The sequence below is a fragment of the Lonchura striata genome, chromosome 12 (genome assembly GCF_046129695.1).
Source record: "Lonchura striata isolate bLonStr1 chromosome 12, bLonStr1.mat, whole genome shotgun sequence".
NCBI lineage: Eukaryota > Metazoa > Chordata > Aves > Passeriformes > Estrildidae > Lonchura > Lonchura striata.
The window spans coordinates 6,417,243-6,443,594 of NC_134614.1; the positions used below are offsets into that span (position 1 = coordinate 6,417,243).

Consider the following 26,352-nt stretch of genomic DNA (forward strand, 5'->3'; position numbering starts at 1 on the left):
CTCTTAATTAGCCTGATCATTTAAGTGACTTTTCCCTTAATACACGGTAAGACAGAAATCAGGAGATTTAGCACAAGACTACTTTCCTGCCAGTAGAAATGTCAAGAGCTAATACAGTTTTCTCACAGACCTGCAAATCGTAAGGTCCCTGTACTGACCGTTCTCACCTTCACTTCCAGCAGCAAACAGGTACACTAGAAAGAAAAGATGAGGCTACGTGCTGCTGTTGGAGGTCCCAGTTGAGGCCCGATGCCTCTGGTGGGAGCGGTTGCTCCTACGGGAACTCTCTGACGGTGTTCCCGTGCGCCTGGGCCTCTCAGAGCTTGCTGCTCTCCTCCTGCTCCTGTCCTGGCGACTCCTGGACCGGAGAGGTTGATCTGAGGCTCTGCGCTGCAGGTGGGAGCGGCTGCGTCTGGGGGACGTCCCTGACGGAGTATCCCTTTGCCTGGGCCTCTCAGTCCTTGGTCTTGTCATGCTGCACATGTCACAGCGACTCCTCGATCGGACTGGTCCATCTGGGGCCCGATTTTGCTGGCGGGAGGGGGTGTGCCCGCGGCCAGGCCCAGCATGTCTGGAATGTCCCCTGTTCTCAAGCTCAGGGGTGCTGCTGTACATTGACCTTGTTCTGCTGGGGCTGCTGGTGTCCAGTGAGGGAGATGGCAGAGACTGCTGCCGTGCTGTGTGTTGCTGCCTGCTGCGGCTGCTGGTCTCTGCGGATGAAGCCTGGGGATCCAGCCCCGATGGCACCGGGCCATGGGAGCTGGGGCTGATGGCCTCAGATTCTGTGGAGCCGTGAGCAGGCTCCAGTCCTGACTGATTGGTCGGGCTGGGGCCATTGAGCTCTGGCTCATTCCTGGAGGCTGTAAGGACAAGCAGGAATGTCAAAGAGCACCCAGGCCCAAGGCAAGCCTGGCCAGAGCAGAACCCTTCAGGAGCAGACGGGCTCTGCCAAGCACAGCCTGGGCACTGCCCCCAGCCCAGGGACACCGGGTGCTTTGCCTCTTACCCGTTTCAAGACCAGCACAGCTGTCACACTCCCAGCTCTGTATGCTGTTTTTCAGGCCGGAGCAGCGCCTGTGGGTGCCCTCAGCAGCGCAGGAGGAGCACAGGAGCAGTTCCCAGGGCCTGGGGAAGCAAATGGGTTTATGGCACTGAGGACAAAGTGATTGTCCGGCCAAGCTCTTCTAGTTCTTTTCTCTTTGAGCCCTTGAAGTGACACGGCTACCCTGCAGAGCCTCAGGTGCAGCTCCCCAACTTACCCCTCTTCCTCTGCCTCCTCCCTGCCTCCCAGGTAAAGGCAATCCCTGGCATTGCACCTCCTGTGCCTCTCTCCTAGGTACGCATAGGCATGGTTGTCCTCCCATGTTGGCTGTCTGATGGAGAAAGGAAAAGCTGATGAGTTTCTGCTGCCCTCCCCTCATGGAGGTACAGGTTGTCCCTGCTCTTTGTCCCGTACTTTTCCAAGGCGTGCGTGAAGCTAAAGCCCAGACTCACAGGACAGGGCAGGGACAGGACTGGTATGGCAGGGCCTGGCAGAGCACAGACCTTGCAGCTCCTGTCCTGTGCGGCAGGCAGAAGGACACCAACCTGAAGGGGATTCGGATCCCCAGGATGAACATTTCGACAGGGAATGCCTCCTGGTCTCTGCACAGGGGGCACTGGAAGTATAAAGCACCAGAACGCATGGCCTGTCCCTGCAGGGCAAACAGAAGCAGGGTGAGCAAGGCCCTGGTGCTGCTGAGCACCTGCTTTGCCCTGGGGCTGAGGGGAGGGCTCCTACCTGGATGCAGTCCCTGTGGAACCAGGCCCTTTTGCACACTGGGCACACCAGGGTTCTGAAAGTCTTTCTATCCTCCACTGGCTCCATGCAGATGAGACAATCGGTGCCTGGCTCTGGAGTTGCCTCAATGTCCTGCTTTGGACGGTGCACAGGGCAGAAGGAGCTGGAGGAAAATGGATGGGCAAAGTGAGAAATGTTGGATCTTCTGCCAGGGGTGACCCGGAGTGGGGAGGAGGTACCTGTAATATGGAATATACTGTGTGACGCAGCTGCCCTCCTTGGCACAGGGCAGGTGGAACCATCTGTCACAGTCCTCCATGCAGCACATGATGGTTGCCCCGCTGTGGCCACAGACGCAGCAGCGCTGGAAAGAGCCAAGCAGCCCCATCAGCAGCAGCTTCGGGGCCTCCCCAGGCAGCCCCAGCGCTCCGGGCAGGGTGCAGGATGTGGCCGCTGCTGGGTCTCAGCCCACAGAGCCGTCTGGTGGAGGAGGGGGGCTCCTGTGCCAGAGCCTCTGTGCAGCTGCTGGGAGCCAGACTTTGTCCCACATCCGGCCAGAAGGGCAGGCCTTTCCTTCCAAGTGTCTGGGCTAAGCTCTGGCAAACCTCACCTGGCACAAATCTCCCTGCTTGCATGGGACACTCACCTTTTGTGCTGCCCTCCACACTGCAATTTGGATATCTCTAGGAAGAAATCCCATGAGTCCAACATGGTCGTTGTCTTGAGGAAAAAGTAGAGTGGCAAAGAACTGCAGCAGAGAGGAGGAGCAGATGAGGAGAGAGGGGCAGGAACTGCCCATTGCAATGGTGGATGGAGCTCCCGGAGCCACTCAACAGGCAGAACACGTGGGCACAGAGTCCGCCCTTCTCCAGTTTGTCACCGCAGATGTCCGGATCAGCCTCTGCTCGGCGACACAGCATGCACACTGCAGGGCACAGAGCCAATGGCAGCGGGCATGAGCACCTCTGCGGGCTCTTTGGCTGCAGCAGCATCGGCCCCAAGGGCTGCTCTGTCCCTGCCTGCCTGCCTGGCTGATGGGCAGGGCTGGAGGCCTTGGAGAGCAGGGGCCATTGTGGGCATGGGTGTCCCAAGAGCTGCCCCCTGGCCCAGCTGGGCCCCACTTGGGGAGGAAGGAGGCTCCCAGCCGCGGCATGGCTGAGCAGCTCCTGCCTCCCCCTGCCTCTGCTCTGGGCCCCACACAACGCCTGCCACAGGAGCCCCTGGCCCCGGCTCTGGGAGGGCGGCTTTGCCCTCACCTGGCTCCCTGGCACCAGGGCCCTCCTGCTTGCTGTCGCACATGGCAGCCATCAGCGGTGAGTCCCTGTCCAGAAAGGTCACAGTCTCCTCCAGGTGCTGGTTCTCTCTCTGTCTGGGAGACAGAAGAGTGTGGGGAGTTTGCAGAACAGGCCCAGAGCCACGAGGGCACTAGTCCCTGCTGAGCCCTGCGTGAGCCCTACTCCTGTCCGCCTTCTCCTCCCGTCGTCGCCTCGAGGAACACCGCAGTCCGCTCTGGCTGTTCCTCTGCTGATTCTGGGCAGGGAAAGGCAGGGGAGCCTGCAGCACAGGCCCAGAGCCCCGAGCTGTGGGGCTCCGCTGGTCCCTGAGCAGCAGCGTCCCTGCCCTGCCTTCTCCTCCAGTGGTCAGGTCGCACTGACACGCGGCCTGAGCCCAGCCTTCCCTTTTGTGACCTTGCTTGCACGGGTCACAATGGCCACTCTGACATCAGCATCGTGCAGCCAAAATTGGGGCAGCCATGGCCTCAGGTCCCTGGCAACCACTTGAGGCGGCCCCCTTGGTAACTGCCCAGGTTCTGAGATGGGTGTGAAGGTTTGGCCAGGAGGGAACCCAGGCAGGGACTCCTGCAGCAAGTGCAGGGCCAAATGCCACGCCCTGGGGCAGCCATCGAGGCTGGTACTTTTGGCAGTAAGGTGCTGTTCAGGCACTGCCACTCCAGGGCTCCAGCCCCGGCCAAGGGAAATCTCTGCTCCTGCCCCTGGCAGGGGGCAGTCCCCCAGAGATTGTGCATTGAGTTAGGAGTGGAACTGAGGCCACACATGGACTCTAGGTCTCTTCAGAAGGTTAATCCGAGTTTATTAGAAACCCATTATTTTATACACCGTTCTATTACAGGTGGACCTGATTAGTCATTTAATCAGCAACCCCTGACACCATTGGCTAATTCACAAGACACCCTTTGCTAAACATCTGATGAGAAAACAACTGTTCAAAACACCAGCTGCAAGGTTGTTTTTAGTCTTTCTCTCAGCCATCTCAAAACTCCCCACAACAGCACCTTGGAAAGTTTATCTGGCTTCTCTTTCTCTGACTAAAGTGTCACATCCACATGGATTCTCTTGCACTGGAGAAATTCAAAACCTGCTTCAGGTGAACATTTTCCTCAAGACCTCTCTGGAGACAACTAGGATGAAAGTGAAGGCACTGCTTTGTTACAGGGGCATTGCCATGCCCGAATCCTCAATGAAGGAAGAAAATTAGCAATGGTGACACCGCTGAATAAACACAAAGCACATTTCAATGGTCAGCTGAAGTGCCCGGAGGAGACAGACATTAACCACCCTCACACTCATCCTCAGGACAGTTTTGTCTCCACATTTGACAGTTCTTCCTTTGAATGTTGTTTTGTTACAACTCAGAAGCTTAAAATAACAGTGCCCAGTGTAGTTATTAGACCCCAAAACAGCCCTCTAACAATTGCCTTCTGTATTTCTCACTGTCATGTCCCAAGACTTTTATCTGAGGTCAGAAAAGAAAAGAATTCCAGCCTCCTGCCCATGATAGAGAGGGGGAGATTTTGAAAGGATATAAGGACAACCATTATCTGTTGGGAGGTTACTGATGAAGAACAGGAAGTTCAGGGGAGATGGAAAGAAGTCCAATTGCTTTCCAAGAATAGGAAGAGAAGCTTTTTAAAGCCAGTATACTTTGCCACTTTATCTTTGCTTCTCTCCCAAGACAAAAGATTTTTCAGTGTGACTTTATCACAATTGGTTTTGTATCTAGAAAATTAAATGTCATTGTTCTGTAAAATTATAAAGCTGCAAAATCTAAAATTTAAAAAAAAAAAAAAAAACCAAAACAATTACCAAACCAAAGAAAACTTAAGTATTTGTCAATTCAAGTGCAAGGTAGATCAAGTGCTACCTGCCAGCATCAGTTGGCAGGTTCTGCCAAGGTGCAAAGGCTGCCACACCAGCATGGCAAGCTTGAAAGAGTCCTGTGTAGATTCATCACAGTGGAGAAGATCAGCAGGACCTGAGCAAATACAGAGACTTGTACAGTTTCAGAAATCAGATACAGGAAACAATTCCTTCAGAGCTCTCTGCTACAGTTTAAATTCATTATCTACCAGAAGAAAAAAAGTAAAACGGACCTTTAAAACAGACTATCAAAGCAATAGTGGAGTTTTCAAGAATGAATGATTTTCTCTACTCTATGGGACTGGACTTAAGCAGATCCCACCCTTGAAGGGAGCCTGGGAGTGCAAATACAGAAGGGGCAATCCCACCCTGAATTTGTCAGGAAGAGGAGCTGCTCTTTCCACTCTCTGTGGTCATACAGTTTGTCTTTTCCAGACTGGGAGGTTGGAAATTTATTGTTAAATTACATTTCTAACAAATTTAGGAGCTTTAGATATTACTTCAATACAAGCTGTTTTTACTGCATTTCCTTTACTATATAAAAACTATTGTTTTTAAAATTAAGTTTAAAGCACTACTGCAATATAAAAGAAATGTTTTGTAAAAAGTACTTTATCCCTGTCATGGTTTGACACTGGCACAATGCCAGTGCCCCCATGAAAATGCAATCTCTCAATTGAATGCTGTGAAATGCAATAGAGAACAGAGCAAAGCAGGCCCAAGCTTAATAACAGAAAAAAATATGGATTAGTTCTATATTGCAAAGTTGTGTAAAGACGTGAAAGCCAATGATATATCATTACAAACATCCTTTAAAACTGATCCTTCTATTCTTTTAACCACATTAGCAGCATAAGCAGAATCTGTAATTAAATTAAAAGGTTGTGGAAAGAGCTGAAAAGCCCAAACCACAGCAGCAAGATCAACAACCTGAGGAGATAATTCTATTTGGACATCTGATTCCCAAGCTTTAGTTGTTCGGTTCAACCAAGTTATTACCGATTTGTGACATTTGCCTGATCCATCAGTGAAGAGAGTTATTGCATCTAATGGTTCTTCACTTAATATAGGTTTTTCTCTAAAACTCAATTTTGGTTGTAATAATTTGTGAGCTGGGTAATGAACAGAACAAATACCTGGGAAATTTAATAATGCATATTGTAAATCATCAGAATTTTGCATTGCCCAATCAAGATAATCTCTTTTCAGTAGTAAATAGATAACTGCAAATTCTCGACCTGCTAAAGTTAACAATCTTGTTCTGGCCTTAATTACAATTTGTGCTATCATCTCTAAAACTGTAAAAATAGTCTTAGGACACCTGTAGGGCAGAAAAAATCCATTCTATTATCAACAAAGGATCTCTCTAAGAAGGATCCCATTGGAAAATGAGACGACAAAGTTGCATTTTTTCTCCCAAAATGGCAAAAAGGAAAGGCTTTTCTGGAACACAGCGATGAGCTTGTCGTCTTTGGAGAGCTTCCATGACCTTGTCAAGAGCTGCACGAGCTTCTGCACGAGTTAAGAGTTCAAGGAGAGTTGATGTCACAACTTCCTCTCAGCAAATCAAAAAGCGGACCCAGTTCATCATTGGTAATTCCCAAAACAGGTTTAACCCAATTGATTTCTCCTCGAAGTTGTTGTAAATCTTGTAGATTGTTGACACTGATCTGGAGCGGTATCCTTTGAGGTGTAATTGTTTTTTCAGCCATCTTCCATCCCAGATACTTCCAGGGTGAAATTTCTTGAATTTTGGTTATAGAAATTTCAAGTCCAGCATTTTGGATTTCAGTAACAACACTAGCAAGTCCCACAAGCAAAACAACAAGTCTTTTTATCAGAGTCCAACTGTACAGTACCAACAGATTTTTCAAAAATTTTTTTGTTTGCTTTTCCAGGACCTTTTCGAGCTTTTCCATTTGTTGTCCCAAATTTTCTCCAAAAGCTTTAGCCAAATTACCTCCCAATGTTTTTCCTAACTTTTCTTGAGATTCTGTAATTTGCTTTCCAAAAGCATTAACTTGCACATTAGCAAGATGTTGTGGAGAAGTGGGTTTACTGCAAGCTGTTAGCATCTGTGTTACAGTTGGAGGCTGATCAGGTAAAGTTAAAATAATTTTTCTACATTCTTCGTAGAATGAGACAAAAGCAAGGTTTTGGATAAAACAGGAATGAGCTTGTTCATCTGGACACTGTTCTTCAACAGCTTGGGTTAATCTATCTAAGGAAGAGCCAAAAGGTTCCAATTGACCTTGTCTGATAGTAGTATAAGCATTTACATGGGTACCAGCTGGCTCAACTGAAAACAAAGCTTTTCTAGCAGCATCTTTAATATCGGTGAGCACAGGCTGAGGCAATTCCGCTGCCTGATTTTCTGGTCTATGGAAAGGTGGATCACCTGCTAGTTGGGCAATATCTATGTTCCCATAATGTCTTGGGGTGACGTTATGGTGTTTGTATCTCCAATCGTGTGTTCTGTTTATGATTTGATATTATGTTCTGTGCTTTCAGAACTGACTCTGAAAGTGAAGGTTTGTTTTGCCTTGTTATCAGCCGTGGGTTCACCTCCCCCCATGGTCTGCTGTCTAGAAAAGGCTAGTGCTGGCTGGCTTGCTTTTGCTCGCTCGCTTGCTTGCTTGGCTTGCTTGCTTTGCTTGCTTCTGCTTTTGCCTTTGCTACCTAATCAGTTTAGCAAAGCAGTCCAATTCTTTCCCTGGACTGTTTCTTTTCCTTTCCTCTTCCTGAATACCATCTAGCCTGCTCCAGACTGGAATCTGGGAAACACCAAGAAACACCGGAAGCCTGCATTTTGTGATCTGCAGCAGCCATCCCCAGTGCTGGAGGGCTATCCCCAGCGTCCAGACCTGGGCAACCACTCTCAGGAAAGACTTTCTGGATTTGTTCATCTCTTCAGAGTGGTGAAAGAGTTTTGTTGTCATCTGGAGTTGTTAATTTTTTTTGGTGCTGGGAAGTGCTTTGTTTGTTGAATAAACAGGTTCTTTTCCACTTCTCGCAGAGAAAATTTTTTCCCTGAACCAAGTGGGTGGGGAGGGGCTGTGTGGGTTTGTTTTCTGGGGGCTCCTCCCAGAGGGTTTTCCCCAAATTTGCCCTAAACTAGGACAAATATTTTGGCACCCAAATTGTGGCTCGAGAGAGTGGGAAAAACCCTGTATTAATCATATTTTTGTTCCAATTACTTTGTGTTGGTATGGAGCAGTTACTGGTTATGTTGTTTGAATTCATAGTGTCTCTTGGGGTGAAGGCCTGCATGTGTCTCTGGACCCTAGGGTTTTTTGAGATCTTAATCCCTCTATGGTCCCTAGGTTTATTTTTTTATCCAGGAATAGCTCTGGTATTTTCCCTAATACGTAGGTTTTGCAGTAGCAGGGCACTGATCAGAATATCCATCGGGCTGGGCTTGGGTGTAATGGCTTCCAGGGGGTTTATAAAGGTGCCGAAGTCTGTTTCTGGAATGTATGGTTCATGGTTATGGTTGTGCAGCCAGTTTGTTAGAGGGAAAGTAGGGGATGAGGCTTTTCAGCCTTTGCTTTCCTTCTTCTACTCTGAATTTGTTACCTTCCTATTAGAGAATGCTCCGTTTCCCCTGACTGTTAAAGAGACCATCTTCCTGGTGTTTAATCTGGTAAGCTTTCTCTATACAGTCTGCAGTCTCTCTAGAATGAGGGCTGAGGTTTCTAGAGGGGCCGATGAGACCTCTGACCCAGGAGTAGACGCAGGTGTGAGAAATCCTGAGTGGCCAAGGGAGTCCAGGCCACCTCAGAGGTGATTGGCACAGAAGCACAAATCCTCCTGGCACCCCGACTACTGGTGCTGGGGTGGATGTTCAGAGGAAAGGTTCCCTCCACCCACCATGCCACCAGTGCTACATGGAGCAAGTGGATTGCTCTCATAACGCAGCGCGCCCATATTGGTAAACTGAATCGCCCTGGGATTTTGGAAGTAATTACAAATTGGCCCGAAGGTGAAAGTTTTGGTGTCACAGATGAAGAAGAAAAACCAGTGACATGGGCTGAAGAAGCTCCACCATACAACCAACTGCCAGCAGAAGAAACACGCTACTCTCTCTTCACCGACGGTTCCTGTTGCATTGTAGGGATGAATCAGAAGTGGAAAGCAACTGTATGGAGTCCGACACGATGGGTTGCAGAGGCCACTGAAGGAGAAGGTGAATCAAGCCTGTTTGCTGAACTCAAAGCCGTTCAACTGGCCCTAGACATTGCAGAAAGGGAGAAGTGGCCAAAGCTCTACCTCTACACTGATTCATGGATGGTAGCCAATGCTCTGTGGGGGTGGCTAGAGAGGTGGAAAGAGGTTAACTTGCAGCATAGAGGAAAACCAATTTGGGCTGCTGAAGAGTGGAAAGATATCACTACCCGGGTAGAGAAGCTACCTGTGAAGGTTCGCCATGTAGATGCCCATGTCCCCAGAAGTAGAGCTAATGAAGAGCAGCAGGTAGATCAGGCTGCAAAGACAGGGATGTCAAAGATAGACCTCAATTGGGAACACAAGGGAGAGTTGTTCCTAGCACGATGGGCCCATGATGCCTCAGGCAGTCAGGATAGAGGTGCCACCTCTAAGTGGGCACGAGACTGAGGGGTGGATCTCACCATGGACAGTATTTCTCAGGTGATCCATGACTGTGAGACGTGTGCTACCATCAAATAGGCCAAGCGGGTGAAGCCCCTGTGGTATGGTGGGCGGTGGTCCAAGTACAAGTATGGGGAGGCCTGGCAGATTGACTAAATCACACTGCCTCAGACACACCAAGGCAAGCGCTACGTGCTCACCGTGGTGGAAGCCACCACTGGATGGTTGGAAACCTACCCTGTGTCTCATGCTACAGCCCGTAACACCATCCTGGGCCTTGAAAAGCAGGTCCTTTGGAGGCATAGCACCCCTGAGAGGATTGAGTCAGATAATGGGACTCATTTCAAGAATAGCATTATCAACAGCTGGGCTAGGGAACATGGCATTGAGCGGGTGTGCCACATCCCCTACCATGCACCAGCTGCAGGCAAAGTGGAGAGGTACAATGGACTGTTAAAAACCACCTTAAAAGCATTGGGTGGGGGATCTTTCAAAAATTGGGAGCAACATTTAGCAAAGGCCACCTGGTTAGTTAACAGCCGAGGTTCCACCAATCGAGCACGTCCTGCCCAGTCTGAGCCCCTGAATATAGTAGATGGAGATAAAGTCCCAGTGGCACATGTCAGAGGTTTGTTAGGGAAATCAGTGTGGATCAATTCTGCCTCGAATACAGACAAACCCATTTGTGGGATTGTCTTTGCTCAGGGACCAGGTTGTACATGGTGGATAATGCAAAGAGATGGAACAACACGATGTGTACCTCAGAGAGATCTGATTGTGGGGTGAAACTATTGAGCAAATATAACTGCTGGATGTTACTGCCAATGTCTGTACATGAAAACACACAGACATGAGAAAGAAGGAAATGTGTAAGTGACAAAGGTTTGAGCAAGTGAAATAGAAGGAAATGTGTAAGTGTCAAAGGTATGAGTAAGTGAAAGATACAAGTTTTAACTTGATGGAGTTTTTAGGTGATGTTGAAGATATGGAGATAAGGGGTGGAATGTCCTAGGGTGACGTTACAGTGTTTGTATCTCCAATCGTGTGTTCTGTTTATGTTTGATATTATGTTCTGTGCTTTCAGAACTGACTCTGAAAGTGAAGGTTTGTTTTGCCTTGTTATCAGCCGTGGGTTCACCTCCCCTCATGGTCTTCTGTCTAGAAAAGGCTAGTGCTGACTGGCTTGCTTTTGCTTGCTTGCTTGCTTGCTTGTGTCGTGGTTTGACATGGAAAAAAAATTTTTCCAGAAGAAAGAAGTCAATTTAGATGTTGACCAATTGAAGGTAGACACGCCTCTGAGAACACAGAGGGGTTAAAAGCAAAATTCCCAGGAGAACTGGCTCTCTTTAGTTCCAGTCAGCGTGCAGTGCAGCCTCTCCCCTGCCTAGCCCGTGGCTGGGCGGGGAAGGGGAAGGCCCATGGCCTGACTGAGGTAGGCCCAAGGGTGGAAGGACTGGAACTGGGCTGACCTCCTGCAGAGAGAAAAGTGAATAAAATCTAAGATGTCTCCGTTCCCCTCCCCAGAGTTTCTCTCCCAAAAGGGAGAAAGAAAGAGACAACAGCAGTTTTATCAGCAGTTCACCGCGGGAAAGGAAGAGCGGGGGGCCACAAAGTTCCCAGTCGCGTGGGAGCCGCCAGAGTCTGGGCGTCAAGCCATCCTGGGAGTCCAGACTTTTAACCCTTCCTCAAAAAATGAAAGCTTTATAATTTTTTTCCCCCCCTCCTCAGTTTAAAAAAGAAAAATAAAGGCACCTTAGACCCTGAGATGTTGAAAAAAGAAATTCTAAATAAGAGAAGGACAAAGAGTAGCTTTTAGCTAGTCTTTTCCATATTGACCACAAACTAAACCAATCTTCTTTTTCAAGAAAAACTATATTTTAAAAAGATGCCAGAGCAAAGTCAAGAAACCTACTTCAGCTAAAAAAAACCAAAAGTGGAGTGAACAAAAAAAAAATTAAGGAGTTTGTAGTAGTGCCTCGTGTCCTCAAAGAAAAAAAAAAAAAAAAAAAAGAAAATCTCTGTTCTTAGACCCTCAGCCCCCGGAGAAAATGGGAAGGGGGGGGACTGTAGTCCCAAAAAATAAAAAACTAAACTGTTGTTTTCTCCCTTCTTAGCAAGACATCCTTAAAAGAAAAAATCCTAAAAGCAGTCTGTCCATCCATGCATTGGTGGTGAAAGCACTGTACATAAAAAAGAGAAGGGTCACCATGGCAAACTTTTTTTCTCCAGGCAGTGCCATGGGTAACATAAAAGCACAGGATGTGGCAGCTGTGTTTCTTTAGAAATCTGTAGCACAAGAGAGACTCCTGTCTCCCTCAAGAAACTAAATATCAATTGTCTAGAAAGTAGAAACCTAATTAAAGTCCAGATTGTGTCTCACTGTAATATGTTAGAGTTAAATAGTAAGAAAAAGAATGCTTTGCAAAGTTTTCATTTTGATCTGTGTTTATATTTTTTTTCTTTCCTTTCTTTCTTTTATAGTAGTAGCTTAATAAAGTTTTTTTTCTGTTATTAACCTTAAGCCTGCTTTGCTGTATTTTCAATTCCATTTCATAGCATTCAATTTAGAAATTACATTTTCATGGGGGCACTAGCGTTGTGCCAATGTCAAAACATAACAGCTTGCTTCTGCTTTCGCCTTTGCTACCTAATCAGTTTAGCTAAGCAGTCCAATTCTTTCCCTAGACTGTTTCTTTTCCTTTCCTCTTCCTGAATACCATCCAACCTGCTCCAGACTGGGATCTGGGAAACACCAAGAAACACCGGAAGCCTGCATTTTGTGATCTGCAGCAGCCATCCCCAGTGCTGGAGAGCAATCCCCAGCGTCCAGACTCGGGCGACCACTCCCAGGAAAGACTTTCTGGATTTATTCATCTCTTCAGAGTCATGAAAGAGTTTTGTTTTCTTCTGGTTTCGTTAATTTTTTTTGGTGCTGGGGAGTGCTTTGTTCATTGAATAAACAGGTTCTTTTCCCCTTCTCTCAGAGAAAATTTTTTCCTGAACCAGGTGGGTGGAGAGGGGCCGTGTGGGTTTGTTTTCTGGGGGCTCCTCCCAGAGGGTTTTCCTTAAATTTGTCCTAAACTAGGACAAATAAGGAGAGTTTTCATATTTTTAACCAACTTATTAAGAAGTTTTTTTCATTGTAATTCCCATAAGAGATATTGTGAATTGGTTAAGATCGAGGAAGCCACGTTTCAATAATCAGCAGGGCCTAAATCATAAAAATTAAATATACTTTTCAACACATTGTTAAAATAAGGAGAAGAGAACCCACTGTCTTTCAAAGCCTGACAGAGTTCTTTTATATCATGGTGAGAAAGTTTCATATCCTGGGTTTACATCATTACGACCATACCTTACTGGTAAGGCAAGGAGTTGTTTATTTGAGTCCAATTTTTTTTTCTAAATTTTGACTAATATTAGACCAATTAGATAGTTGCAGTGGAAGGTTTACCTCTGATTTAGACCCTGTTTTGTTTTTCCCTCTCATCACTCCTGTGTCTGACCCAGAAGAACAGGTAGTGTTGTTACAACAATCAGCTGTCCCAGGAACCCTGCCAAGAAGCTCCAAGTTCTTGGCAGTAGTGTTGTGGTAGCATCAAGCCCCCCCAGGAGCCCTGCCAGGAAGGGTGGAGGAGGAGAGCTCCACATTCCCAACGTCCCTCCCTCCGCTGGAGGTAGCGGCCACAGAATGTGTTGTATCATTCCCAGAAAAAAGCCAGAGCCTGCTACATCATGTCTCAATTCACTAAATTGGATCCGTTCAGATTCATACAAATTGGGCTGCTCTCGAGCTGCAAATCTCTAATTTGTATTTGTGACACTTTGCAATGAACTGTTACAAGTTCCACTCCATATCCCCGCCTGCAGCTGGAGAACTCTCAGTTCCAAACTGCAAATTTGACATGCTTTTTTCCCCCCAACAGCAAATGAGACAGCCTTCAAGGCTTCCAAACGATCTGTCTGTATCTCCACAGAAACTTCCCTAAGCTCTCCCGCCTCCACCCCATCCATCTCTCTGGACAGAGCCATCCCTGCCCTGCCCAGCCCCTGGCTGCCGCCTGTCACCTCCGTCCGCCCTCCTGCCCGCTCCCCCGCAGGCAGAGCCATATCCAAAGCCCCCCTCCAGCTACAACTGGAGGCTGAGGGGTTACAAGTGGCAAAAACCCTGGAAGGGGCATGGGGGAAGAATTAACAGGAAAAGAGTCCAAACTGTAAAGCAATCTGTCCGTCTGAGCCCGATCTGAGGGAGTAACCTCTTGGGAAGGGGAAACTGTGGCAGAGGTGACTCCCACAGCCCCCTGGCCAGGCAGAGCGGATCCAGAGCCCCCCTAGGCAAGCCCTGCCTGCAACACTTCTGAATGAGGCACGGCCGCAGCCTGCTTGGAAGAGAAGTGAGGCACAGAAACAGCAGCCACTCTTTTGCAAAGCTTCCCCAAACTCTCATCTCCCGGACCCATTAGACTCCCAGCCTCCCCAGAACATGATCGCAGACCCTCCAGATTCTCAGAGCACAACAAAAATCCCGAATGCTCTCCCGGGAGTCCCAGGGGTGGATGATTTCTTGGAGGGATGGGAGGATGCCCGGTGACAGCATCAGTGACGCAGGGAATTCCGTAAGAAACAGAGGACACGACTGAAGCTGGAAGCTGATTGGATTCCGCCTTCCCGGGGTTCGGGGTGTTTTTCACACTGCCTGGACAGGCCAGGAGAAGGGAAGGAACCCCAAACAAAACCCGGCACCCCCCCAGAGGAGGGCAAAGACCCAGCACCACTCAGAATTAAAGTTTCAGAACGAGGTGTCCTGTTTTAGTGCTCAAGAAAGTCTTTGCCACAATCATACGGTTTGAAACTTTCCATTAAAGCTCTGGAGACAGTCATTCGTTTGACCAAAGTTTCTTCTTTTTTAAGAGAGACCAGATGGTAAATTTTCCAGTTTATCTGGTCCCAAAAAGCAAAGGTAAAAGCAGAATTCAAGTCTATATTTTGAGTATTCACCTTTACCCAGATTAATAAGTCTTTTAGTTCATGTTTTGAGATATCTGAACATCCTTTATTCTGTAAAATTGTCTCAAGCCAGTAAAAGACGTTCCATTCTGTTTTAGATAAATTGCCCAGGAGCCCCTAAATTTGCTGCTTAGTACTTACAAGGATATCAGCTACAGACAACGAAGGGGATGAACCATTCTTCCTATTAACAACCTGGGCCTCTGGCGACGGAGTCGTCCACAATCTTCTTCTTTTTTATTCCACTAGTCTAACCACCGTCCTCACAGAGGAGCAGCATTTATCGCCGGCCGGGGGCTATATACAAGTCAGAAATAGGATGGGACTGCTGTGGTATGTGTCTCGAGCTGTTTATTTTTTAGCATCAGTCTCATTACATGGTTTTGACAGTGGGAAGATGCCAGCAGCTCACATCCAGGCAACAGACCAAGAACTTAATTTTACAACTTACTTTATAAACATTTTGACCAGTCACACAAAGCAAAAGCATATTGACAGTAGTTCTATGCAATCACTACAAGCACACGTACCTTTAGTTAAAACAATGCTTGCTCATTTTGAATACAATACTTGCTTGTAAGCCTCAAGATACAATGCACAGAGCTCCGTTATTAAGCTTAGACCTTCCTAATATCTCACCAGATATACTTTTCTGCAACTTAGGAAGTTATTCTATCCAAGTGTTAATACACAGACTATTGTTCTATTTGTTCTTTCTTTCTACTTCTTGTATAATTTTTCTGCTGACAAATCTTATAGCTACTGCGTAGCTCTAATCACCATCCTGGTGTCTCTGAGGCCTGCCTTTTGCAATGTGCCCAAAACCTTCTGATTTTAAGGAATCCCACAGACTTATCATTGTTATTTGCAAGCAAAAGATTGGTTCACAAGTCTTTTTCCATGCTTTTCTCAGTCGTTTATTAGAACTCATCTTTATAACTGTCCCATGGCTGTGTTCCACACATTTCTCAATTACAATTACACAGGTTACATTTATTTACCTGACACAAAACACAACTTTGCATTTCACACTGTCTTTCTTTGAGAGAAAGATTCAGATAAAGTCAAGGAAACAGGGCAGGCGAGATGGAAAGCTTCCCTTGAGACGCTTTTGGAAGGGCCTGCAAGGACCCTGCCTTCCTTCGGAACAGAGGTGGCCACGACACATGGTGTTGGCTGTCTTACCCTAGGTGCCCCCTCTGCTCCAGAAGGACTCTTGCCCACTTCATCACTTGTCTGTCCCTCCAGCTCCAGAGCCTCAAACCCGCTCTGTAAGGTACTAAACCTCTAAGTCAGCTGCAAGTTTTGAGAATAAGGCAGTGAGCATGGCTCGAACTAGGGTTTTTTAGTCAGGCTTACAATATGTGTTGAGAAGAAGAAGAGAGAAGGGGTAGATACCACACGAGAATCCAGCACAGCCTCACCAGATTTTTCATCTGGGTTCTTGAAGCACAATGCCCAGCACTTGCACTGAGACATCTTTTTGTGTGTTCTGGCGACCGGAACCATCCCACGGCCAGGCCCAGGGTAATTTGGGTGCCAAAGTCCTGTTGCCTGCAAACAGCACACTTTTTTACCCAGCTGGAGCTGATTTCAGCATGTTTGCTGAGTTGACTTTAGGAGTGTTTTCCTTATCTTGGCAGTTCTAACAGATGTCCTTATGGCCCCTAAATTGTGCATCCTTTGCGTCCACAATCAGTGGGCGTCCTTCTTCCCAAGCTTTGTCAGCTTCCCTCTGGGTCTGAGATCAGTGAAACGTGCCCAGCCCTGAGTCTTCAAAGACCATTCTAGCAACAAGTACTTTGCTTTTCTAACACCTGACCATCACTCCGAGCTTGCATACTGCCATGTGCGGCACACGTTAAATGTCTCTTCTTGTTGATCAGGTTTGAAAGTGTGCAAAGCTCAAGCGTTACAGGACATCCTTTCTTCATCAGGAATGGGACCTGCGGGGTCCCGGCCCGCAGATCTTGCTGCTGGCCGAGGCTGCAGGGCCAGAGCTGCCGTGCGCCGTGGCACTACCGGAGCGCCCCGGCAGAGCAGGGCTGGCAGTGCCGACACCTGAGGGAAGCCCTGCCGTGGCACTGCCGGAGCGCCCCGGCAGAGCCGGGCTGGCAGTGCCGACACCTGAGGGAAGCCCTGCCATGGCACTGCCGGAGCGCCCCGGCAGAACCGGGCTGGCAGTGCCGACACCTGAGGGAAGCCCTGCCGTGGCACTGCCGGGGCCGCTCCTGCCCCGGGGCCGCCGGCAGGAGCGACGCCTGGGACCTGCCGACAGACCGGCATTGCTTGGCCCTCTTCAGTAGATCGAGGGAGTGGCACCACGAAATAGCAAAATATTACACCTGATTTAAAACACCAGAGGGAAGCCATAGAGTTGAAAGGAAAATGGTGTGCCAAAAGATAAAGGGCATAAAAGGGAAGACTAAAGAAAACATACTGAATCTTAATCTGCACATTAATCTCAACTATATCAGAGGAAACATGACAGTGACCTACTCAGTGTTTTGACATTAGAAGGGTTTGCCATCATTATTTTGCAAGTATGTTCAACTCTTAAAAAGCAGTCAGGTATTCCTTTGTCTAGTGCCATGAATTTAATAATGGGATTGGATTTGGTACAGCTATCCCTCAAATTCTCCACATAAAGGAAGCTGAGTACTTAGCCATGAGTCAGTAAAAGAAATCTTCCATTCTATCACTGTTCTGTAGTAAGCACTTAATAAAAGAAGTAATTCTGCAAATTCATGCTGATCCTTTAGCCATCTGTTAGACAAACATATTATAATATTGGCTTATTGGCTTTCCACAAATATTAAAGTGGAAGCTCTATGTATAGTGTAAAAGTAACCATGAAATAACGATATATATTTATTTTCTGCTATAAATTAAACTTAGAGAAGTGAAGTACCTGATATTACTCTTCCGGAAATTGAACTTACTCTTTGGTTCGGATCACATCCAATGAATGCATGATGAAGACCTCTGCTACTGACCGGAGGAGAAGGCGGACAGGAGCAGGGCTCAGCAGGGAGTAGTGCCCTTGTGGCTCTGGGCCTGTTCTGCAAACTCCCCACACTCTTCTGTCTCCCAGACAGAGAGAGAACCAGCACCTGGAGGAGACTGTGACCTTTCTGGACAGGGACTCACCGCTGACGGCTGCCATGTGCGACAGCAAGCAGGAGGGCCCTGGTGCCAGGGAGCCAGGTGAGGGCAAAGCCGCCCTCCCAGAGCCGGGCCCAGGGGCTCCTGTGGCAGGCGTTGTGTGGGGCCCAGAGCAGAGGCAGGGGGAGGCAGGAGCTGCTCAGCCATGCCGCGGCTGGGAGCCTCCTTCTTCCCCAAGTGGGGCCCAGCTGGGTCAGGGGGCAGCTCTTGGGACACCCGTGCCCACAATGGCCCCTGCTCTCCAAGGCCTCCAGCCCTGCCCATCAGCCAGGCAGGCAGGCAGGGACAGAGCAGCCCTTGGGGCCGATGCTGCTGCAGCCAAAGAGCCCCGCAGAGGTGCTCATGCCCGCTGCCACTGGCTCTGTGCCCTGCAGTGTGCATGCTGTGTCGCCGTGCAGAGGCTGACCCCTGTGCTTCCCCAAGCGCTGCCACCAGCTCCTGTGCTGCTGCTGATTCTCTGCCCAGCCCACCCACGGGCACTGCTGGAGCCTCACACCCACCACAGCCAGCTGGGGTGTGACAGCTCTGCTGCTATGGGCACGGCTCTGGGCAAAGCACCCGCGTGTCCCTGGGCTGGGGGCAGTGCCCAGGTCGGGCTTGGCAGAGCCCGTCTGCTCCTGGAGAGCCGGGGCCAGTGCCCAGGTGTGCCCTGGCCCGGCTCTGGGGCGCCTTTGACATTCCTGCTTGCCTTTAGAGCCGCCAGGGATGAGCCGGAGCTCAATGGCCCCGGCCTGGCTGGACAGTCAGGACTGGAGCCTTCCCGTGGCTCCCCAGCACCCAAGACCATCAGCCCCAGCTCGGAAACACTGCCGAACAGGATTTGCCAATTTTTTTTCCTCTTAGATCTTTGAAAGGATTTTGGTAGTAACATTGTTTGACCACTTCTTCAAGGAACAAACGTGGCACATTTCTATTCAGTAAAGAGTTTATTGCTTTCCTTACACTTTCTATTTCGTATCCTTAAGCTTCCTTTGGCTTTCTGGAAAATAATCAAAATCTAACAAATTCTTCAGAGAATTTTCTGAATCCACTATTAGGCGAAGTCTCTAAATTCACTCCTTCTCTTAAATATATCCTTTACGTACAGTTAATTAGCTGCTCCTGTAACATACAAAGATGTAGTGGTTTACCTGCCTGGACAACACAACATGATGTTATACACACCGGTACACTAAAACACTTTTGTTCCTGGGGAGTTGCAAAGTTGCAGGCTCTTCTCCAGGTCCTGAATTAATTCTGCACGCCCATTCATACCTGCATTCCCTACCCGTGCTCAGCTTTCACCTACAGTTCCCAGGGAACAGATGTTACATACTCACCTCAAGCAATAATCTACATTGGTCTTCCCAACCCTTTTTCTTCACTGAACTCTACTGATCTACAAAATAACTTTGGGCCCTCTGTGCAAAAAAAAGAACCAATTAATAGGCTTAAACATTTTCGATTGTGCTGCTGCTTCTAACCATCATGGGCAACTCAGCAATAAAGTCAGGAGTCAATTCTTCACATTCTTCCTGTTCTCATGCCCCCCAACAGACGTTGTCTCCCAACAGAAATGTTCCCTCCAGCAGCCTGTTGTCTGCGGGACAATGAAAGGCAGCAGCAGTTTTCCTCAGCATGCTGCAGTCTAAATTGCAGTGAAATAGCCACTGTTACATTAGAAGCTCAGCACCAGGATCACACATCTTCCCCCAGAACTGGGGCCTGCTTAGGACTGAGCTCTCCACTTTAAGACCCCCTGCAAATCAGACAGGTTGGAAGAGTGCTGGGCACGAACTGTATGAACACAGCAATACATTTCTGCTGCGTTATTGAATCAGTCTTGAGAAATGCACACCATTTAAGCGTGTCTTAAGACTATTTTACAAAACATATAACAAGCAATTGTTTTGCAGGCCTCTGCAATTTTTGGGGACGGGACTCCATATGTTTCCTTTGGTTGTTGTTTTCTTTGTTTCTAAATAGAAAATCCCCAGGATTCAGAAGAGAAACTCCCAGATTCATTAGGACAAAGCACGACAGGGACCTATGTGGGTGACAAGAACACAGAATTCCTAATGGTAACTCCAGAAAGACAGGAAAAAGTTAAAGGTGATAAAAATACCTGAAAGGATCCAAAATGTCTAGGTAAACTGTCAAGGGGCTAATGTTTTGGTAAGCTCTGAAAGTCCAGATTCCTATTAGGCAATTACCTGAAAGAGAAGAAAGCCAGAAATCTGCTTGGCCTTTATTTTACCAGGACTTTCTCACGGGATTCTGCCATAATTTTGAGCACAAGTAAGGATGCCAAAATTTGACTAGGAAACATTCCTAGGCAGGCAGCATTTTTTCCTCCTTACAGAATTCCATGAAGAGTTTAAAAAAATACAAAAGGGGGTGAAGAAATTCTGTCGTACCTCTTAGGCATTCATCATCTTCAAAGAAGAAGACAACTCTAGCACTTTCTGTGCGTGGTAAAGAAACAAACCTAGACAAGTACAAAGGGATTTTAGCATCCAAAATTGTACTATCAAATTCCATGAACACAAGTTAAAACTGCAGTGCTTCAGAGAAATGGTATAGAGTGAAAAGCTTTATTCCCTAGTAACCAAATAGAGCCTTCTAGAAAAAAAAATAAACTTCTTAACAGCAAACTGACTGTGTCTTTGGTTTCTGACCAAACTCAGTTTGGAGTTGGTCAAACCAAAATGAGCCCGTTAATTTCTTGTGCTCAATGTCTCTCTTTTCATATTCAACTTCACATCACATGGGCTGCTGGGAGTTTTGACTCTGGGCAGCACAAATGGTTTTCCAAGATGACTTTCACTGCTCAGAGGTGTGCAATCTCAGTTTCCCATTCCCTGAGTGCTGCTATTAATATTCCCACAGCATCCAACTACTACAGCCAAGTAGACAGCAAATAGAAACGGAACTTGCATTTCTTGGTCCGTTTCAGCGTCTCACGTCTCAGGCTCATCATCACCCTCAGAGCTGCCGTCTTGGAAACGTGAATCCTCTTGCCATGCGACTTTTACCGGCTTTATTGTTCTGAGTCTGCAAGACTCTGCAATAACAGCACCGAAAAAGAAACAAAGCCACATCCAGATTATTCCTCCACTTGTCAGGAAGAATTCCTCCTTTCAAGACAAATACTTACAGTGGAGAAGACAGATGTAGGAAGGACAGAATCTGCTTCTGCCAGATTTTCTGAGCTACATCTCTGCTCCAGGATTTTCCTCTCTGTTCTCGGGATCTCTGCTGTATTCTTAAACATTTTATTGTTGCAATCAGAAGACACCGGATACCTTCTGAATTCAGCACAATTGTGTGGGGCTTGTTGCTTTGTGTTGTTGCTTTGTTTTTTTTTAAATATTTTGGATAACTTCACACGGTTTATTTTCTCTCCTACAGGACTGTGACTTGATTTAATGTTGTTTCATCCTCTTTTATAAGGCCTCATTTTATCTACGGTTGGAACATACCAACCATCATGTGTAGTTCAGTTTCCTTCTTCTATAGGTCCAAGAAGAGAATTCAGTAGCAAAGAGAATGTTCGTGGATCTTGCGGTCAACTCCAGGATCTTGCTCCTCCCTCTCCATTAACACACATTTCCTTTAAAATCTTGTTGGGTTCTCTGAAACTTGATATGACCGGTGTGCCATCTTTCTCCCTGTTTGCGAGATTCAGGGCATGACAACAAGGTTTTTCACCACTCAGTAAAATCCCCAATGCCTTCTCAAAGCATGCCTTTCAGAATTCCTCAGATGCAAGCATGAGTTACCTCTCATTCATGTACCACAGCCTTGGCAAGCAGAAATGAAGATCAAAATGCTTCTGCCTACTTACTGTCTTCTGCTGTGGAAAATCTCCTGCGTCCTGACCTTCTTTACACCACAATGCTCTACAGTGCCTGCCAGAAGCTCTTCATTAGAAATGGCACTGTGAGAAGGGTCCTGCTGTTACCTTCTTTGATGCCCAGCTCCTCTGTGTCTCCAAAGAAGGAAAACGTGAACGCGCTCGACTCCTGAGATGTGTTGTTCTCGGACAAAGGTCCCAAATGGTCATCTGAGGGCAGGGTCCTGTACATCCTCTTTGTCCCAGGGTATTTCCACAATCTTTTCTGTTTTGTTCTTTGAAGCTCCAAACAAGTCTTTTAAATTGAAATGAGATTGTTCAAGGATAGCAAAACAGCGCACATCTTTTCCAAAGACAGCTTCCCAAGGAGCCACCTTGCTCTGAATATCTCGCTAACTCTATGCAAGGCCCATAAAGGAGAGGTTCACTTTACAAGAGTGAGCAGTGGGGAAACATCTCAGCTTGGAGTCAAAAGGCCGGAACAAAAGTCCTTTTTCATTAGCTACATCATTTAAGTGACTTTTCACTTAATACATGGTAAGGCAGAAATCAAGGGATTTAGCACAAGACTACTTTCCTGCCAGTGGAAATGTCAAGAGCTAATACGGTTTTCTCACAGACCTGCAAGTCTCAAGGTCTCTGTATTGACTGTTCTCACCTTCACTTTTGGCAGCAAACAGATGGACTAGAAAGAATAGATGAGGCTACGTGCTGCTGTTGGAGGTCCCAGTTGAGGCCCGACGCCTCTGGTGGGAGCGGTTGCTCCTATGGGAACTCTCTGACAGTGTTCCCGTGCGCCTGGGCCTCTCAGCGCTTGCTGCTCTCCTCCTGCTCCTGTCCTGGCGACTCCTGGACCGGAGAGGTTGATCCGAGGCCCGGCGCTGCAGGCGGGAGCGGCTGCGTCTGGGGGATGTCCCTGATGGAGTATCCCTTTGCCTTGGCCACTCAGTCCTTGGTGCTGTCCTGTGGCTGCTGTCACGGCGACTCCTGGACCGGACAGGTGGACTTAGGGCCTGACCTTGCTGGTGGGAGCGGCTGTGTCTGCGGGACGTCCCTGGCGATGTCTCCCTTTGCCTGGGCGTCTCAGTCCTTGATGCTGTCCTGTGGCTGCTGTCACGGCGACTCCTGGACCGGACAGATGGACTTAGGGCCTGACCTTGCTGGTGGGAGCGGCTGTGTCTGCGGGACGTCCCTGGCGATGTCTCCCTTTGCCTGGGCGTCTCACTCCTTGATGCTGTCCTGTGGCTGCTGTCACGGCGACTCCTGGACCGGACAGATGGACTTAGGGCCTGACCTTGCTGGTGGGAGCGGCTGTGTCTGCGGGACGTCCCTGGCGATGTCTCCCTTTGCCTGGGCGTCTCAGTCCTTGGTCTTGTCCTCTGGCTGCTGTCACGGCGACTCCTGGACCGGACAGGTGGACTTAGGGCCCAATCTTGCTGGTGGGAGCGGGTGCATCTGAGGGATGCCTGTGAAGGTGTCTCTCTTTGCCTGGGACTCTCAGTCCTTGGTGTTGTCCTTCTGCTGCCATCACAGCTACTCCTCGATCGGACTGGTCCATCTGGGTCCTGACCTTGCTGGTGGGAGCGGGTGCGCCTGCGGCCGGGCCCAGCATGTCTGGAATGGCCCCTGTCCTCAAGCTCAGGGGTGCTGCTGTACATTGACCTTGTTCTGCTGGGGCTGCTGGTGTCCAGCGAGGGAGATGGCAGAGACTGCTGCCGTGCTGTGCGTTGGTGGCTGCTGCGGCTGCTGGTCTCGTCAGATGAAGCCTGGGGATCCAGCCCCGATGGCACCGGGCCATGGGAGCTGGGGCTGATGGCCTCAGATTCTGTGGAGTCGTGAGCAGGCTCCACTCCTGACTGACTGGTCGGGCTGGGGCCACTGAGCTCTGGCTCATCCTTGGAGGCTGTAAGGACAAGCAGGAATGTCAAAGAGCACCCAGGCCCAAGGCAAGCCTGGCCAGAGCAGAACCCCAGCCCTTCAGGAGCAGACGGGCTCTGCCAGGTCCAGCCTAGGCACTGCCCCCAGCCCAGGGACACCGGGTGCTTTGCCTCATACCCGTTTCAAGACCAGCACAGCTGTCACACTCCCAGCTCTGTATGCTGTTTCTCAGGCCGGAGCAGCGCCTGTGGGTGCCCTCAGCAGCGCAGGAGGAGCACAGGAGCAGTTCCCAGGGCCTGGGGAAGCAAATGGGTTTATGGCACTGAGGACAAATTAATTGTCTGGCCAAGCTCTTCTAGTTCTTTTCTCTTTGAGCCCTTGAAGTGACACGGCTACCCTGCAGAGCCTCAGGTGCAGCTCCCCAACTTACCCCTCTTCCTCTGCCTCCTCCCTGCCTCCCGGGTAAAGGCAATCCCTGGCATTGCACCTGCTGTGCCTCTCTCTTAGATCCACGTAGGCATCGTTGTCCTCCCATGTTGGCAGTCTGATGGAGAAAGGAAAAGCTGATGAGTTTCTGCTGCCCTCCCCTCACAGAGGTACAGGTTGTCCCTGCTCTTCGTCCCGTACTTTTCCAAGGCGTGCGTGAAGTTGAAGCCCAGACTCACAGGACAGGGCAGGGACAGGACTGCTGGGGCAGGTCCTGGCAGTCCACAGTCCTTGCAGCTCCTGTCCTGTGAGGCAGGCAGAAGGACACCAACCTGAAGGGGATTCGGATCCCCAGGATGATCATTTCAACAGGGAATGCCTCCTGGTCTCTGCACAGGGGGCACCGAAAATATAAAGCACCAGCACGCATGGCCTGTCCCTGCAGGGCAAACAGAAGCAGGGTGAGCAAGGCCCTGGTGCTGCTGAGCACCTGCTTTGCCCTGGGGCTGAGGGGAGGGCTCCTACCTGGATGCAGTCCCTGTGGAACCAGGCCCTTCTGCACGCTGGGCACACCAGGGTTCTGAAAGTCTTTCTATCCTCCACTAGCTCCATGCAGATGAGACAATTGGTGCCCGGCTCTGGAGTCGCCTCCACGTTCTGCTTGGGACAGTGCTCAGGGCAGAAGGAGCTGGAGGAAAATGGATGGGCAAAGTGAGAAATGTTGGATCTTCCGCCAGGGGTGACCAGGAGTGGGGAGGAGGTACCTGTAATCTGGAATATACTGTGTGACGCAGCCGCCCTCCTTGGCACACGGCAGGTGGAACCATCTGTCACAGTCCTCCATGCAGCACATGATGGTTGCCCCGCTGTGGCCACAGACGCAGCAGCGCTGGAAAGAGCCAAGCAGCCCCATCAGCAGCAGCCTCGGGGCCTCCCCAGGCAGCCCCAGCGCTCCGGGCAGGGCGCAGGATGTGGCCGCTGCTGGGTCTCAGCCCACAGAGCCGTCTGGTGGAGGAGGGGGGCTCCTGTGCCAGAGCCTCTGTGCAGCTGCTGGGAGCCAGACTTTGTCCCACAGCCGGCCGGAAGGGCAGGCCTTTCCTTCCAAGTGTCTGGGCTAAGCTCTGGCAAACCTCACCAGGCACAAATCTCCCTGCTTGTGTCGGACTCTCACCTTTTGTGCTGCCTGCCGCACTGCAATTTGGATATCTCTAGGAAGAAATCCCATGAGTCCAACATGTTTGTTCTCTTGACGAAAAAGTAGAGTGGCAAAAAACTGCAGCAGAGGGGAGGAACAGATGAGAAGAGAGGGGCAGGAACTGCCCATTGCAATGGTGGATGGAGCTCCCGGAGCCACTCACCAGGCAGAACACGTGGGCACAGAGTCCGCTATTCTCCAGTTTGTCACCGCAGATGTCCGGATCAGCCTCTGCTCGGCGACACAGCATGCACACTGCAGGGCACAGAGCCAATGGCAGCGGGCATGAGCACCTCTGCGGGGCTCTTTGGCTGCAGCAGCATCGGCCCCAAGGGCTGCTCTGTCCCTGCCTGCCTGCCTGGCTGATGGGCAGGGCTGGAGGCCTTGGAGAGCAGGGGCCATTGTGGGCATGGGTGTCCCAAGAGCTGCCCCCTGACCCAGCTGGGCCCCACTTGGGGAGGAAGGAGGCTCCCAGCCGCGGCATGGCTGAGCAGCTCCTGCCTCCCCCTGCCTCTGCTCTGGGCCCCACACAACGCCTGCCACAGGAGCCCCTGGGCCCGGCTCTGGGAGGGCGGCTTTGCCCTCACCTGGCTCCCTGGCACCAGGGCCCTCCTGCTTGCTGTCGCACATGGCAGCCGTCAGCGGTGAGTCCCTTTCCAGAAAGGTCACAGTCTCCTCCAGGTGCTGGTTCTCTCTCTGTCTGGGAGACAGAAGAGTGTGGGGAGTTTGCAGAACAGGCCCAGAGCCACGAGGGCACTAGTCCCTGCTGAGCCCTGCGTGAGCCCTGCTCCTGTCCGCCTTCTCCTCCCGTCGTCGCCTCGAGGAACACCGCAGTCCACTCTGGCTGTTCCTCCGCTGATTCTGGGCAGGGAGAGGCAGGGGAGCCTGCAGCACAGGCCCAGAGCCCCGAGCTGTGGGGCTCCTCTGGTCCCTGAGCAGCAGCGTCCCTGCCCTGCCTTCTCCTCCTGTTGTCAGGTCGCACTGACACGCGGCCTGAGCCCAGCCTTCCCTTTTGTGACCTTGCTTGCACGGGTCACAATGGCCACTCTGACATCAGCATCGTGCAGCCAAAATTGGGGCAGCCATGGCCTCAGGTCCCTGGCAACCACTTGAGGCGGCCCCCTTGGTAACTGCCCAGGTTCTGAGATGGGTGTGAAGGTTTGGCCAGGAGGGAACCCAGGCAGGGACTCCTGCAGCAACAGGGCCAAATGCCACGCCCTGGGGCAGCCATCGAGGCTGGTACTGTTGGCAGTAAGGTGCTGTTCAGGCACTGCCACTCCAGGGCTCCAGCCCCGGCCAA

At 49.7% G+C, this 26,352-nt stretch overlaps 1 protein-coding gene and 1 pseudogene across 1 annotated transcript; both read right to left on the reverse strand.

The window, feature by feature from the left end:
• Window positions 1–213: 213 nt before the first annotated feature.
• LOC144247019 (uncharacterized) lies at window positions 214–21,785 on the reverse strand. Its single transcript, XM_077786215.1, is given in 9 exon segments — window positions 214–860; window positions 1,007–1,125; window positions 1,260–1,373; window positions 1,588–1,723; window positions 1,726–1,943; window positions 2,020–2,121; window positions 2,427–2,528; window positions 2,615–2,705; window positions 21,662–21,785. Coding segments are annotated over 9 exon segments (1,653 nt in total).
• A 337-nt stretch (window positions 21,786–22,122) lies between these two features.
• Window positions 22,123–25,682, reverse strand: LOC144247020 (E3 ubiquitin-protein ligase PHF7-like; annotated as a pseudogene).
• Window positions 25,683–26,352: the final 670 nt, after the last annotated feature.